Source organism: Corvus kubaryi, unplaced genomic scaffold (genome assembly GCF_017639235.1).
Source record: "Corvus kubaryi isolate FWS band 111438036 unplaced genomic scaffold, C.kubaryi_AGA036_p1.0 137, whole genome shotgun sequence".
Lineage (NCBI taxonomy): Eukaryota > Metazoa > Chordata > Aves > Passeriformes > Corvidae > Corvus > Corvus kubaryi.
In genome coordinates this window covers 28,719,944-28,733,460 of record NW_024580671.1, presented here as the reverse complement: position 1 = coordinate 28,733,460, position 13,517 = coordinate 28,719,944, and the positions used below count along the sequence as shown (strand labels likewise).

General features: G+C 39.1%; 1 protein-coding gene across 9 annotated transcripts in view; it reads left to right on the top strand.

Moving 5' to 3' along the window:
- The window catches only part of KIF21A (kinesin family member 21A), an 88,402-nt gene that overhangs the window by 16,003 nt on the left and 58,882 nt on the right, over positions 1-13,517 (top strand). For all 9 annotated transcript variants that reach the window (XM_042018298.1, XM_042018302.1, XM_042018301.1 and 6 more), the window contains exon 2: positions 12,851-13,073. In XM_042018298.1, the coding sequence (XP_041874232.1) occupies positions 12,851-13,073 (223 nt within the window). The remainder of the gene's footprint in view (positions 1-12,850; positions 13,074-13,517) is intronic.

The following is a 13,517-nucleotide window of genomic DNA, read 5'->3' as shown; positions in this document are numbered from 1 at the left end:
CCCTGCTGTATGATTTTTTTTTTGTGGTTGTTTGTTTTTGTGAAGTGACTTTGCATTAATAGTTTTGGATTTCTGGTTGGATTTGTAATCTTATCAGGGAACCTGAGCCCTAATGAAAAATTAAGCCTACAGCTAGGACATGAAGCAGAAAGTGCTTAGCCTTGCTGTTAGGCCAGCATAGATAATGGTTGTTTAAAGTAGCTAGGAAGTAGTTAGTAGTTTATAGACTTTTTTCAGAGTGTGTGCCATGAGTCTTGTGCAGCTGTCAGTTTACATTGTGGTGTGTGACCAGATTGCACTTGTTTTATGGATGTGCTCTGTCCTGGAGCTAAAATTTTGGTGAAATGTACCAGTATTAATACTAGTGGTAATTCCAAACTGTAAGCTTGCTAATGCAGCAAGGTCATGCCAGTAGCAATTAAACCAGGAGAATGACTGTATTTCCACAATGATTTCCACACTGAATTTGTTTAGCCTAGCCAACAAGAAGCTCCTACGTGCCTTGGAGTGGAAGCTAAACTGTTACAAAATCATTCAGCCTTTTCTATTTTATATATTATCAAAAGTGAAAAATATGAAATCAGCCCATGCTTTCCTGATGAGGTAGTATTCTCTTCCTGTTAGGTTAAAATCTCCAGTGACATATTGGATATTGTAGTCAGTGTTTGTGTAGTGTCATACAAGCCCTTCTGGACTCAACGAAAGTCTGAGCATGTGAAAGGGCAGCAGCTCAACCCTTCGTGCAAGTGTTGCTGCAGTGGAGAGCTCTCTTTCTTCTAGCTTTGGGATGTGAATTTTTGTGTGGGAACTGGCTTTCCTGTGAGGTTCCAGATTCCAGTGGATTTCTTGCACAGATGATGTTGAATGAGGCCCTGATATAGCAGTACCAACTCCAAACTTACTTTGCCAGTCAACTGTGATAAATCCAATTTTTTTTCCTTCTTGTGTTACTTAAGCTCCAGTTATTTCAGGTTTCCACTGGTATTCCACAGAAATGCTAAATACTCTCTTGCTAACAATTTCTTTTCCTGTCCCCTCTCTACCACATCTGAAAGTCAGCCTGCATTTAGCCAAGCAAAAGATCATGGCCTGTAGATAACCCAAGTTTTGCACCTGGTTGAAACTCCATGGAGAGTGTTGTTTAGAATCAGTACCAAGAGACTTGCAAACTTCTCGGCTTAAGTGGGGACTGAAAAATGGAGGAAAGGTGGGGGAGGGCTTGGGGACTGTCAATTTATATTTGCCTGACACGCTTTCAGAGAAAGAGCATCCAGCACTGTACTGAGCAATCCATTTGGAGCATGGCTCAGTGTGGGGAAAATGCTACCTAATAAATTTTTTAGCATAGTTTCCTGAACTGTCCTGATTTTAAATAAAATTTTAAAGCTTTCTTTTTGAGCCAAGAAAGAGCAGCAAGGTGGTCACATTTAGAATGCAGCTGAATACGGTGTTGGCACATAGGAATGGAAGGATGGAAGAATTCTCTCTGATGTTGTTGCTGCTGATGTGGATGATTTTGCAGCCTTGCAAATGGAATGAATAGACATGAAGGAAAGAATTAAATTTGTGGATTGACATCCAGACATGAAAGAAGTTGGATAACACTGTTCCTCTCTGCTTTGCAAGTTTGAAAACAAACAGTAGTAAATAAAGTAAGTGGGTTATTTTTCCTTACTCCAGAGTTAGGATTTACCAGCTCAGAGCTTTCAGTTGCTGCTTGAACAGTCTACCTTCTGTTTTGAAACAGAGCAACTTCTGTTCATTAGAAACAGTCAACAATAAATATGAAGAAATTTTTTGCAGTTTGCTTTGGAACTTGGTGTATCGGGTGTTATGGATACAACGTGGTTTTTTGTGTAGACTTTTTTTTTTTTTAAGGCGTGGCAGAAAAGTCATACAGTGGTTTTTGTTCCAGGAATATTGATTTGAAAATTAACAGGGTGAAGGCACTATTCAGAGCAGATTATTGAAACACTGTTTTTAGCTGTCTTGTCCCATGGTGAAGTCTATGGTTATTTTAGTAGTGTTAGCTAAGCAGTCATTTCAGTAATGATTTATGACAACTTGTGATTTTTTTAAACTGACCTGACCCTCCTGTTCTTTTTATTATTTAACTGTAATTACTTATGAAGTGGCTTGTAGCTTTACCTGTAGGTATGTTGGTAAGTTTGTTTTGAGTTAGTGAAATGTAATTGTTGGACTTGTGGCTCAGAGACGTAAAGCAACCAGCTGCCCTGAACTTGAGAATATACAACTGGGAAGATAAGGTTTCTGTATTGAGGGGAAAGAAATTAAAACAATTTTCAGAACTACAGTAATCTTGGCATGAACATGTAGTGATTTCTGTATTGTAAGCTGGGAGCATAAGTGAATATGTGTGGGTGTTTAAAAAGGAAAGGGAAATCTGGGTAAGAGAGGCAATAATTAAGAGTTCTTTGCTGCAGATATAGCAAAGCCTTTAAACTTTGTTTAAAAATATCAGAGTACCTATTTTTAAAAACTAGGCTGTTTGAAAGAAGTAGTGAACTTCTAGAACAGACATATAACTGAAGAGGAAGAAATTGAATGAAGCATAGTGTTGGCATGACTGACAGTTTTTTGGTCATCTGGATAATCTTGCATTACATCAGTTTTTTTGCGCTATTCAAGAAATCATTTTTCTGTAGTGAAGAAACATTGTTTTGTTTGCTTATTTCTGAATATATTTGTGGTACTTACCATCGCCTTTAAGAAATCCAGGATAAGTTGTAATGTGAGGAAGTTCCCGAATGCATGTACTTATTCTTAAAATATTTCACTTAATTGCATTAAATAATTGTGTTTTAAAGTTATTCATTTGACTTTGCAGATAAATCTTTTTGCGAGTGTGTGAAAAAATAATGTTATTGCTCTGCAAGAAGGAGTTTTTAACTTTTGAACCAGAAATCCCCTGTCATTTCTGCGCCTTTATGTGGGCATTATTGGGTCATTTGTTGATACAATGATGCTGCTGGGCAAATGTTTTTGAAACCAGCTGTCTCACAAAATGGTGCTTTTAGTGAAGATTGACTCTGGTAGTTAAACATTAGTTACGAGTGTGCTTTCTAAAAAGGGTTGACACCAACCACGTTTTTGTTGACTGATGTGCTTTTTGCAGGCTTAGTGTATTTGGGTGTGTTGGGCTGATTGGTCACTGGCATATGAGAGGTACTGGAATTATCTCAAAATCCCTGAACTCTAAATGTGACTGAATTTAAGTTTGGAGGTACTCAGTGCTTTTGTGGTTTGGTGTTGTTTGGTGGTGTTGTGGATGTTTGTTGTTGGATTTTTTGGCTTTGTTTAGGTTTTTGTTTGTTTTGTTTTTAGTTCTTTCACCTTTTCCCCGTTGGACCTAAATAAATGTTATTCTGTAGTTTGGTAAAGCAGCAGTGACTACGGTGGTTTGGGTAGTTGGATAGCCTATATTCACCATATTACTTTTCACAGTACATTACTTTGTGAGCTGAATTCTGACACTAAAATTTCTGGCAACAGTGTCTCTAAGATACTGGCAGCCCTTGTTATCCTGGCTCAGGGATACTAGGCTGCTGGGCTGTGCACTTCAAAAAGGCTTCCTTAAATTTCTTTTTTTTCTCATCTGAAGTTACTTATAATGGTATTTGTTTTGCACATGTAAGCTCTGTTAAGCATTCAGTCATACAGCAGAAAGTTGCTACAGGAAGTGTATTCCTTTTCCTGACGCTGCCCTTGTTACATAATTAGTACCGGGCTCTGGTAAGCTGTACCAGCAGTGTGACTCAGCCACTCCTTACAGCTGTGTGCCCCAGAGCAGGAATGATGAAGGCTGCTGAGTTTCATGCTAAAGCTATATTTTGGAGGAAAAAAAAACCTCCATAATTTGCAAAAGAAATATAGGTTGTCATTCTCTTTCTTTTGTATGTAGAGTTGCTTTCTTCATGAATCCTTATGCTCAGAAGGATATACTTGCTGCCTTCCTTGGCCTCTTTGTATCCATGAGAGCCATAGTTGTAGACACTGATCTGGGGGCACACCAAAAGACCTTTCTTTTCCCTTTTCTCTTGAATTGACCTCTATGTTCTATAAATGTTGTAATAATGGGGTACTATTGCCATAAATTTTTCATAATAGTAATCTATACTGGTCTTCATTATTGTTAGTACTAGTGATCGATGTGAAACACCACCAGTGAAACGAAGATGGTGTTTCATACTTCTGTGCACGAGCTTGAGTCATAAAAGCTAAAACATAGTTTTCAATAGAAACCTTTAACTTACAATAATCAAGTACAGTCATTGTAAGAGGGACAGATTTAATAGGCAGTTTAAGGCAGTCCTGTCCTTAATTTGCTTTGTGGATATTGGAGTTGGTATATATGTGGAGCACAGCCATCAGATTGCAGACTGGTTGAACCCTCTGGTAAACTACAATTTTAGTGACATGGAGCAGCTATCCAAACCCATAGCCACAGTGGTTCTGCTTCCTTGTGGTAAATTGGTTACAGTTTGCCTTGGTTGTGCATTTCTTGTGTTGGTTCAGAAGACATTTCTTTGATTTCTGACCAGCCTTTTGGAAATGTTAGGTTCCCAGACCACCTGGGGAAGAAACCTGTTGTTCATGTCTGAACCAAGTATTTGGGATGTCTCTGCTGTTCTGCCAACTGTGAGGTGGTGTCCACAAGTGCAGTATAAGCAGATGAAAAGCTGAAAGTGTGCATAGAGCTTTCTAAGACTGGAAGCTACCTCTCAAATAAAAACTGAAATGAATTAGCACCTTCTGAAGTTGCTTTTTTTTTTTATTTTAAAGGTGATACAGATTCTCAGGGATTGTATTTTCAGAGTTAATCCTTAAAGGAGAGGTAGCTAATGAGTGACCTGATTATTTCAGTGTATGTCCACATGTTCCATACAGTGTGGTGTAAAGACCTTGAGCTAATGCTGATCACACTAGTAGTACAGCTGAGCACTGTGTTTCACTGTGCAGCAGAAATACCTATTTTTGCTTCTTACTCAAAAACGACTTGTTCATGCTCCCTGATGGGGAGAGGCAGTTGCTTCAGGCTGATCAGGTACATGGAGATCTGGTGACTGTAGTCCCTTTCATCACCAGAGTGCATTTGACCCTTTCAGCACCAAAGCATGTTTGACCTGTGATTGCTGTAACTGAGGTCTCTATTCTGCCACTTCATTGGATGACACAGGTGTGCCTGCATTCCTATATGGTATGAAATTAATTTGGAGTTTTACCTTTAGGAAGGTCTAACTCCTTGTTTCATTTCTTACTCATAAAGCATAAATACTTCATGTCTTAGTTCATAAGTTACACTTTGCTGCATTTGCTTACATCTCATTTTATCTAAGATACTGTGTTATTATCTCTTCTCTACCTTTCTGAGAGGGGTGATACATATAACGATAGATGTTAAGAAAACCAAGGCAAGTATCACAGTAGGACAATTAAAAAAAATATGTTTGCCTTTGGAAAAGGCACTTCTGTTTAGTTCTCCTCAAACTGCACTTGGATTTGGAGATGTGCCAGTCCTGTGCTTGGCAGGCATGTGGAAGCTTATGGTAGTGCTGCTTTTCCATCAGAGATGACCTTGTCTTGAACTAGAAATAATCAAGGCCAGTACAAATCCTGCAATACAGTTCTCTCTTTTTCAAAAGTCATATTTTTCTCAAAAGTTGTGGGTTTTTTTGCTCACTAGAGAGTAAATTAGTCCACAAGAAACCACACGAAGGTTTGTGTGAATGCATTCATTCATGTTATCAGGAAAGATGTTGGAGGTCTTCTAGATCTGCTGGAGGATCTGCTAGCCCTCCTGTGGGGGTGGTGTGATGAAGGAAGCATGTGGAGCAGTAGGAATTACGTGAGAGTAGGCCCGGGTGTTTCCCCTCTGTGTTTTCTTTTCTTAGCAAAAGCGCGGGGCTGTGCCTGCCAGTGTGAGGATGCCATCTGTGTTGCACAGCCTGCTAGGCTGTTACAGAATTGCACAAGAATTAATCTGAAATCACACTGCTAAACTATGTCCTGGCCGTGGTGGCTGCCTGGAGATACAGCTATTGTACGGTTCTTCAGGCAGCAAGGGAGAGCAGCAGCCTGTGGAACTGCCTCAGCCTGGTACTGCCAATGTCGTCTCCAGCATGAACAACTAATGGGTGTGTGAGCTGACCAGACCCAAGCTACTGAAAAGGGCAATTGTTTCATGAAATTAAATTTGTATGTAAAAATAAAAAAAAATTGATGGAGAGGTAGAGTTTGAGCGTATGGGAGAACTGGACAAATCGAATTATGGCATTGGAATATTTCCTCAATTTAATTTTATTCCAGTTTTCCATTTGTTGCTCTCTCATTAAATGCAAACTGGAAGTGACAGTCTGCAGCACTGGAACAAAATATTCTCTGCATATATTTTTGAATAGAATGCCCATTTTGTAAGTTAATGGCTGATTTTGCTGGGTGGTTTAAGGCTTAATGGTCGTATTTAATGGCTACACGTGGTTTGAAGGGATGCTGATACCTTTTTATCAGTATCTTAATAGGGCTTTGGAGTAAAATCTGGACCATGTAGATCCTGCTTAAGCTTTTGCTACAGTCCTTACTGAGTAACACCTGTACTCTGCCTATCTTCTGTGGTTTCTGGGTGCACACACACCTGCTGGCAGCACTGGGTTCAGTCTAGACCGTGGCAGCTTTAGAGAAACACTGGTGGGAGCGGTGCGCAAATCTTACGTAAGAGCGATTGAGTTCCAGTTGCAGCAAGTAGTGCTCCTTGCCCTGGCTGGTGTGTGCCTGGGCCCCTGGCAGGGCAAGCAGGTTCCCAGGGTGGGAGCTGACCCATGGTGGGGGAAAGACTTGGAGATGTGCTGGGTGGCCAATTGCCACAGCTCAGCTGCTGAGCTGTGTCTCGTGTGGTGACTGTAATTTCTGTGTCTGTAATTGCATGTCCGTTTTTCCATCTTGATGCCATACATGTAATGCCAGTGATTGGTACCAGTAATACAGAGCTATACCATTAGTGGTGCTACTACTGTGCAGAAACTGTCTATAGGTGATGGTTGCTAGTGCGAGCCTAAAGATTTGTTCCTGCACCCTTTTTGCTGTGTTAACAGGAGATAAATCTGGAATTTGTCATATGCCAGATCTTTTTCTATCCTTAAAGCTCATTGAGAGGTGAAGTTCAGATGAATGCATTCAGACATTATACTTGCAGTCTCATTTGAAAGTGTTGCTAATCACAGAGCAAGATTTCAATGTGTGCAAGCAAAAATACTGAAAAGTTTATGGAAGCCTAGGTATCGGGTGTCTTTGAGATGAAACCTGCTTAGCTTTCTTTGCTCCCTGCCTGCTCTGAAGGGAGTTTAATGGGAGTGGTTTGATGAGTGTAAATTTAATGGAATAGTAAGGTGAGGGAATTCTGATGCTGAAGTAAGATTAGGAAGCTGTTTTCTTTTCTTCTAGTTTTGGGCAGTTTTTATCTGTTTCCCAGTTCATATTGCCTGTTAGGCTTCACTAAGTACTTTATTAGGTGCTACTGGATTTAATATTTCATATACCCACATGTGAAACTTAATTGTGTGAAATTTAATAGGGTTAGTGTAGTAAGAGAAGTATTGGAGAGCCTCGAGTTTACAGGTTAACTTGTTTCTTGCTCAGTGCAGCACGTGGTTTGAATTTACGCTTTTCTGAGCAAGGTGAAAACAACTCTTTTTTTCGTGGAGCTTTTTTAATGAAAAATAAACTTACATAGGACTTCAGAGTAATCTTTTCTTTCCAACACAGAGCTTCTGGATAGTCATTGCAGTCTGAAAGATTAACCTTTGGTTAGTTTTTTCTGCTTTTCTTTCTGTAAAACATGAATAATTTGATTCTTTGCCCTTTTTAGATCACTCTTAGAAGTTCTTGTGTGCTTATTGATATTCTGTAGAGGTGCTGAGAAGGCATATGGTAAACACTTTGATTATTGCCCTTTGTTAGAGTTTATAGTTCTTCTCATAGAGATGCAAATTTAAAAAATCATTGGTCTTGTTTAGTATATAAAATGAGATTAAGGGGTAGCGTGATCATAGATGGTTGGAGATTGCTGGGGTAAAATTAAATAATGGAGAGGTTCTTGAATAAACAGGCACAGAGGTAAAACTGTTCAGTAGCTGAAAAGGGATGTGTGTGTGTATATATATCCTTATACATCCATGTGGTTATTTATATAAATAATATATATTTAGATCAGTGGACAATTTTTCATCCCTAGAAGTAAACTCAGGGTGCTTTTCAAAGAGATATTATGATATTATCTAGTTTAAACAGGAATCAATTCTGTAATGTCTGATGTCTTGCATAACCCAAAGTATTGACCTGATGATGACTGTACTCCCTGAACTGTATTATCTGAGCCTGTTCTAGCTGACAGTACTTTTAGTAGACACATTGTGCCCCTGTTCTACTGAGGGATTAGTTCTAATACAATACAGTGCATTACTGTGCAACCGCTGGCTGGTTTAGCACTCCCTAATTTGACAACTTGTCCCAGTGTGCTGAGGCACGAGAGATTTGGGGGATTAAGTTTCATGTGTGTGGCCTGGAGGTGCTGTAAACAACAATCAGATGTGTTAATGCTTTGGAGAGGAGGAGAGAGAAGGATGTAAAGCAAAATGCTTTTTGGGAAGTTGCCACATCTGAGGAGATGTGATTGAAAATAGGTAGAAAACACCTGATTGTCTGCAATTAAGACAGTAGCCTGAAAAACAGGTGAGGTGGGGCCATGGAGAAGACAAAATGGGTGAAGTCAAATAGGTCCTGCAGAAAAATCTCAATGGCAGACTGCCAGACTGCAGGCTGGGCAAGGAGAGATGACCAGAATGAACTCTTTGACATTTCTAAAGTGTGGGCGCTGCCTGCTTTGCTGACAGAAGTGACCACATTAAGATGTGAGAGTGGAAAATGTTTGGCTGTAAGCAGAAAGGAAAAAATCACTTTTCCAATTCATGTGTGGGATGGAGGAGGATGAAATGTTCCTAGAGGCAGTGCTGGAGCAGAATCTGGCTTGCATGAGAACTTTTATTCGCCAAATCACACAGTGTAAATAATAAGACTGAGAATTTTGAGGTTCTGGTAATCCTCTCACACAGTTTAAGTGGCCAGAAATCAGGTTGAAGGGGAGGCATCTCTTGCTTACTCATTGAGGACATCACATTAGCTTTGTGATAAACTTACCAAGAAAGCTGTATAGAGTTCAGAGCATGAAGTATCCCTTGAGGAGACTTTGGGTTGGGTGATGAATGTTTCTTGTCTGCACATCTCTTTTGGGGGAAGATGTCATTCAAACCTGATGCAGTCATGATCTGTCTCTGTAACATCTCAACTCCATAGCAGAGTGGGACATTGTGTGAGACCAATGACAGAATGAGAAGGGAGTCTGTCTTTGGCGTGAAGCGTCCATGTTGTGATGAGCCTTGTTTTGTTTTTCCTTTGTGCTGCGTAAGTGCTGGTGAAATGCTGCTTTTTCTCCTAGCACTGCCTTCAGATTTAGTGGTAGGTTAGGGAGGAAGGACGCCACTACTGGATCTCTGAACGTTGTGTTACAACCCAGGGGAAGTGACTGAGCTGGTAACAAGCTGCTAGCAGTGACACAGATACCCTTCAGCTCAGCTGGTCTCTGGCATGGTGTCTTGCTGTGGGCTGGGTATGCTGGGCTGATCTGTACGGGCTTGCTGTTGTGCAGCACAGCTCTGGGAGGTGCTGCCTGGCTGCAAGGCAGGACCTGGCTTGGCGGATTCTCATGGGAAGTCTCTGCTGGGCGACATCGAAACTACTCACTTTACAATCCTGTCATCACTGTAATAATTATCATGCAAATCATTCATAGTTTATGCATACTGTTCCTTCTCATGGTCACTCAACCTTTACTTAGTAGTAGAAAGGAGAAATTTATTTGGCACCTGTCATAATTGCATCAGTTCATCAGTGTAGAAAATTGATTTTTTTTTTTTTTAAGCATAGAATGAAAACATATGAGGAAAAACTTTTTAAAGTTGTCAACTTCATCCTGCAGGTTGATGCTAAAATCCTTTCAGAACTGGGGGGAAGTTGGGTTTTTGGGATGCACAAAAGCTTACTTGATGTCAAAAATGGGTTTTCCATCTAGATTTCTAGAAAAGATCTTTCCTAGGCTTTTTTGTGCTGGAAGACAATGAGACATACCTCTGGAGCTTTACTAGCCTTTAGAGTTCATTCTTGTAAGGACAATTGACGGCCTTTGTAATGTGTGCACTGGATTACTGAAAGAATAAGAGTGCTTAGTCTGAAAAAGAAGCTTGCCCTCTGACTGACTTCACAGCAGTAAAAGAAGGCAGGAGAATAACCTACTGAGTAGGCATTTTCTAAATATTGTTTTAGACAGCATGCTACAGTGTTTTATTTGCTCAACTTTCCTGTTGTGTAGAATGCTTTTAGAAAAGGCATGTGATTAATTTTTCTTTGAAGACTTTCTCTACCTAGAAATAAAAGCCATTTTATTACCAAAATTTCCTTAATTTAGAAGAAAGTAAATGTAATACAAGCTTCTGTACATATTTATCAGATTCTGTGTTTAGTCAACACAGGTACAAGTGGATCAAGTCTCTTGTTATTGAAGGAGTTGTGTAAATCCTGTGTTACTTTTAGCATTCTTATTTCATTTAAAGAAAAAACACCCCTTATGATGTTATTAGAGAGTAAATGTGACCTATATTACAGACTTTGTGTCCTTAAATGCAAATACTAGTTGTAGAATATTTATGTTGCCTGTTTTGTATATCATATAATCTTTAATGATATTTTTCAAACGTTTACTTAATTGTCACTTTACACTAGAGGGAACACTGACAAGGGTGGTACCTCCTGATCGTTAATGAATTTTCCATACTGGAATTAATGTGCAGAAAACCTTACAGATAAATTAAGGTTAATCTCTAGTGTCATACAGTGGGATATAATGAAACCCTCGGACTGAAAAATCTGAAAAATACTCCTGACAACAGTGCACATCCCCGGATGAAAAATTGAGAATCTGCAATGAGAAGTAAATACATCATGCTCTGTGAGATTTTTTTTTTGGTATTTTTTTTAAGCAGGATATTTCTAACTTCATCTGAAGTGTACATAATTAGTCTGCAGCAGTCCCCTCAGTTGTTGGAGACAAGCTCTCTCTCTATCAGCAGGTGTTGGCACAGTCAGAGTAGATCAGCAGGTAGCTTTGGGCCCTTATGTTCCCATTAGATTTTGGAACAAGTTTTGGGTGTTTGGAGTTGAGCATTTTGGCTTTGTTTCCTCTGAAGGGGGTGTAAATTGTGCACACTGAAACTGCTCTGTGATCCAAACCAACATGTGATAAGTGAAGATGTTGGGGAATTTGCTTCAAGGCATCACAGCTACTCTGAATAGAGCCCTAGTATACATGTAGCCCTTAAAGCATGGAATATGAGATATGTGCCTTTAAGTATACTCTGTGCATACAGATCTTTGACACCGTGTAACTGAAAGTAGCCATACTGAACTTTAATATAAATGGAGAATCTAGATAAAATATTCCATGATTTTGTTTGTATGTACCTGTACGGCTGCTGTTTTATCACTTATTAGCCTTCTTTGTCATGTCTTTTAAGCTGCACACTGCACATGTTTTGGTGTGGGTTTTGTTTGCTTGGGTTTGTTTTGGGATTTTGGTTTGGGGTTTTTTTGGTGCTGCTTAGTGAACTTGGAAATATATATATTTTTAAAGGTAGCTTTGTAAACGAATTATTAGTTAGTTTCAGCTGGAACAATGTGTTAAGTGGGCCAGAGCTTTTCTTCTTGATAGTTATCATTAAACCAGTTGAATCACAAACTTCCGTAGTCATTATTAGTTGTGAAGCCAGTACCTGAATTCAATTTTGATGAGGCTGCAAGAGTGTTAAGAATGCAGAGGAATTAATAAAATGATAGAATATAAGAAGTCCAAGCTATATTCTACAAAGTATTTTGTAAGAAACAACAAACTGAAATAAAAGCTGAAATCTGTCTTAGAGGAGAAATAATGAGGAATGAGACACTCTTACTTTTAGAACTTGTTAAATATTGTTCTTTTCCTGTTGTCTGAATGTATACTTCTTCACTGAAACCAAACATTTCACAGAAGTGTTCTGACTATGCAAAGTTGGTTTTCTGACAAAAGGAAAGAAGAAATGTGAGCTTTTTCCTTGCTGTCATTGCTGTCACAGCAAGGAGGCTTTCATTTAAGATGATATCACAGAATATTCTGAGTTAGTAGGGAACCATAAGGATCTTCAAGTCCAACTCTTGAGTGAATGGCCCATACAAGAACTGAACCCACAGTCTCAGCATCATTAGCACCAGGCTCTAACCAACTGGCTTTGGTGGGTCCTTGCTCCCAAATTGCTATTTAAACTATCCTGTATTTTTTTTCACACTTAACCTGCTTGTAAAAAAATGTAAAATGACTGTTTTTACAATGAAACATGCAGAAGTTTGATAAGACTAGAACGCTTGATTGGCAAATCTGAAACAATGTATAAAAGTGACTCTTTAGTGATCCATAATATATATACAGAAACATTCAGAGTTCTAGGCAGGTCATCAGCTTGAAGTCGGTGAACCTTCAGAAAAGATAATGTCATTTGCATGAGCAGTTTTATGGCTGGGGTTCTGATACAGTCAGTACTGTGGCTCAAACAACCAAAAACCTTCTGGCTTGGTGAAAAATCCTGACTTTTCAGTCACTAAGGAATTCTCACATCCCTTATTCGTATTGTTTGCGTGCTCCTCCTCTTTTGATGATGAGAACTTCTAATAGCTATTTTTATCTCTTCCAAAACAGAATTAGACCACAGTTAGCCAAAGAGAAGATTGAAGGATGCCATATTTGTACATCTGTCACACCTGGTGAACCTCAAGTGTTCTTGGGAAAAGATAAGGCCTTCACTTTTGATTATGTCTTTAACATTGACTCGCAGCAAGAAGAGATCTATATACAGTGTATAGAAAAGCTGATTGAAGGTTGCTTTGAAGGCTATAATGCCACTGTCTTTGCTTATGGCCAGGTAAGCCTTACAATTTCATTTTAAAGTATTTATTTTGGAATAAACAGGTTTTTGCAACTGGTTTTTCTCTTAAATTTCTGAATGCATGAATCTGGTTTTTAGCATCTTGGGTTTATTTTCAGTGAGTTACCTGTAGGACAGTGTTGAGTTTGTATAGATTCTGTGTAGACTGGCAGTTGAAATACAGACTATATATAGGTAGTAGATCTGAATTTAATAGTAATGCTGAAAATAGCACCAGTCTGTAATTCCTGAATTCACCTCAAAGCAGCAATACAAATTACTGACTTAATCACTTGAAATATAGAGATGGGTTGTACTGAGATTCTTTTCTGAGCAACTTTTCAACCCACTGCATTTTTAGACGCTTTTGGAACTACGAGGTTTTTAAAAATAGATCCTGGGGAACTTCAGGCCACATTGTTTGCTTGTGGGCAAAATGTA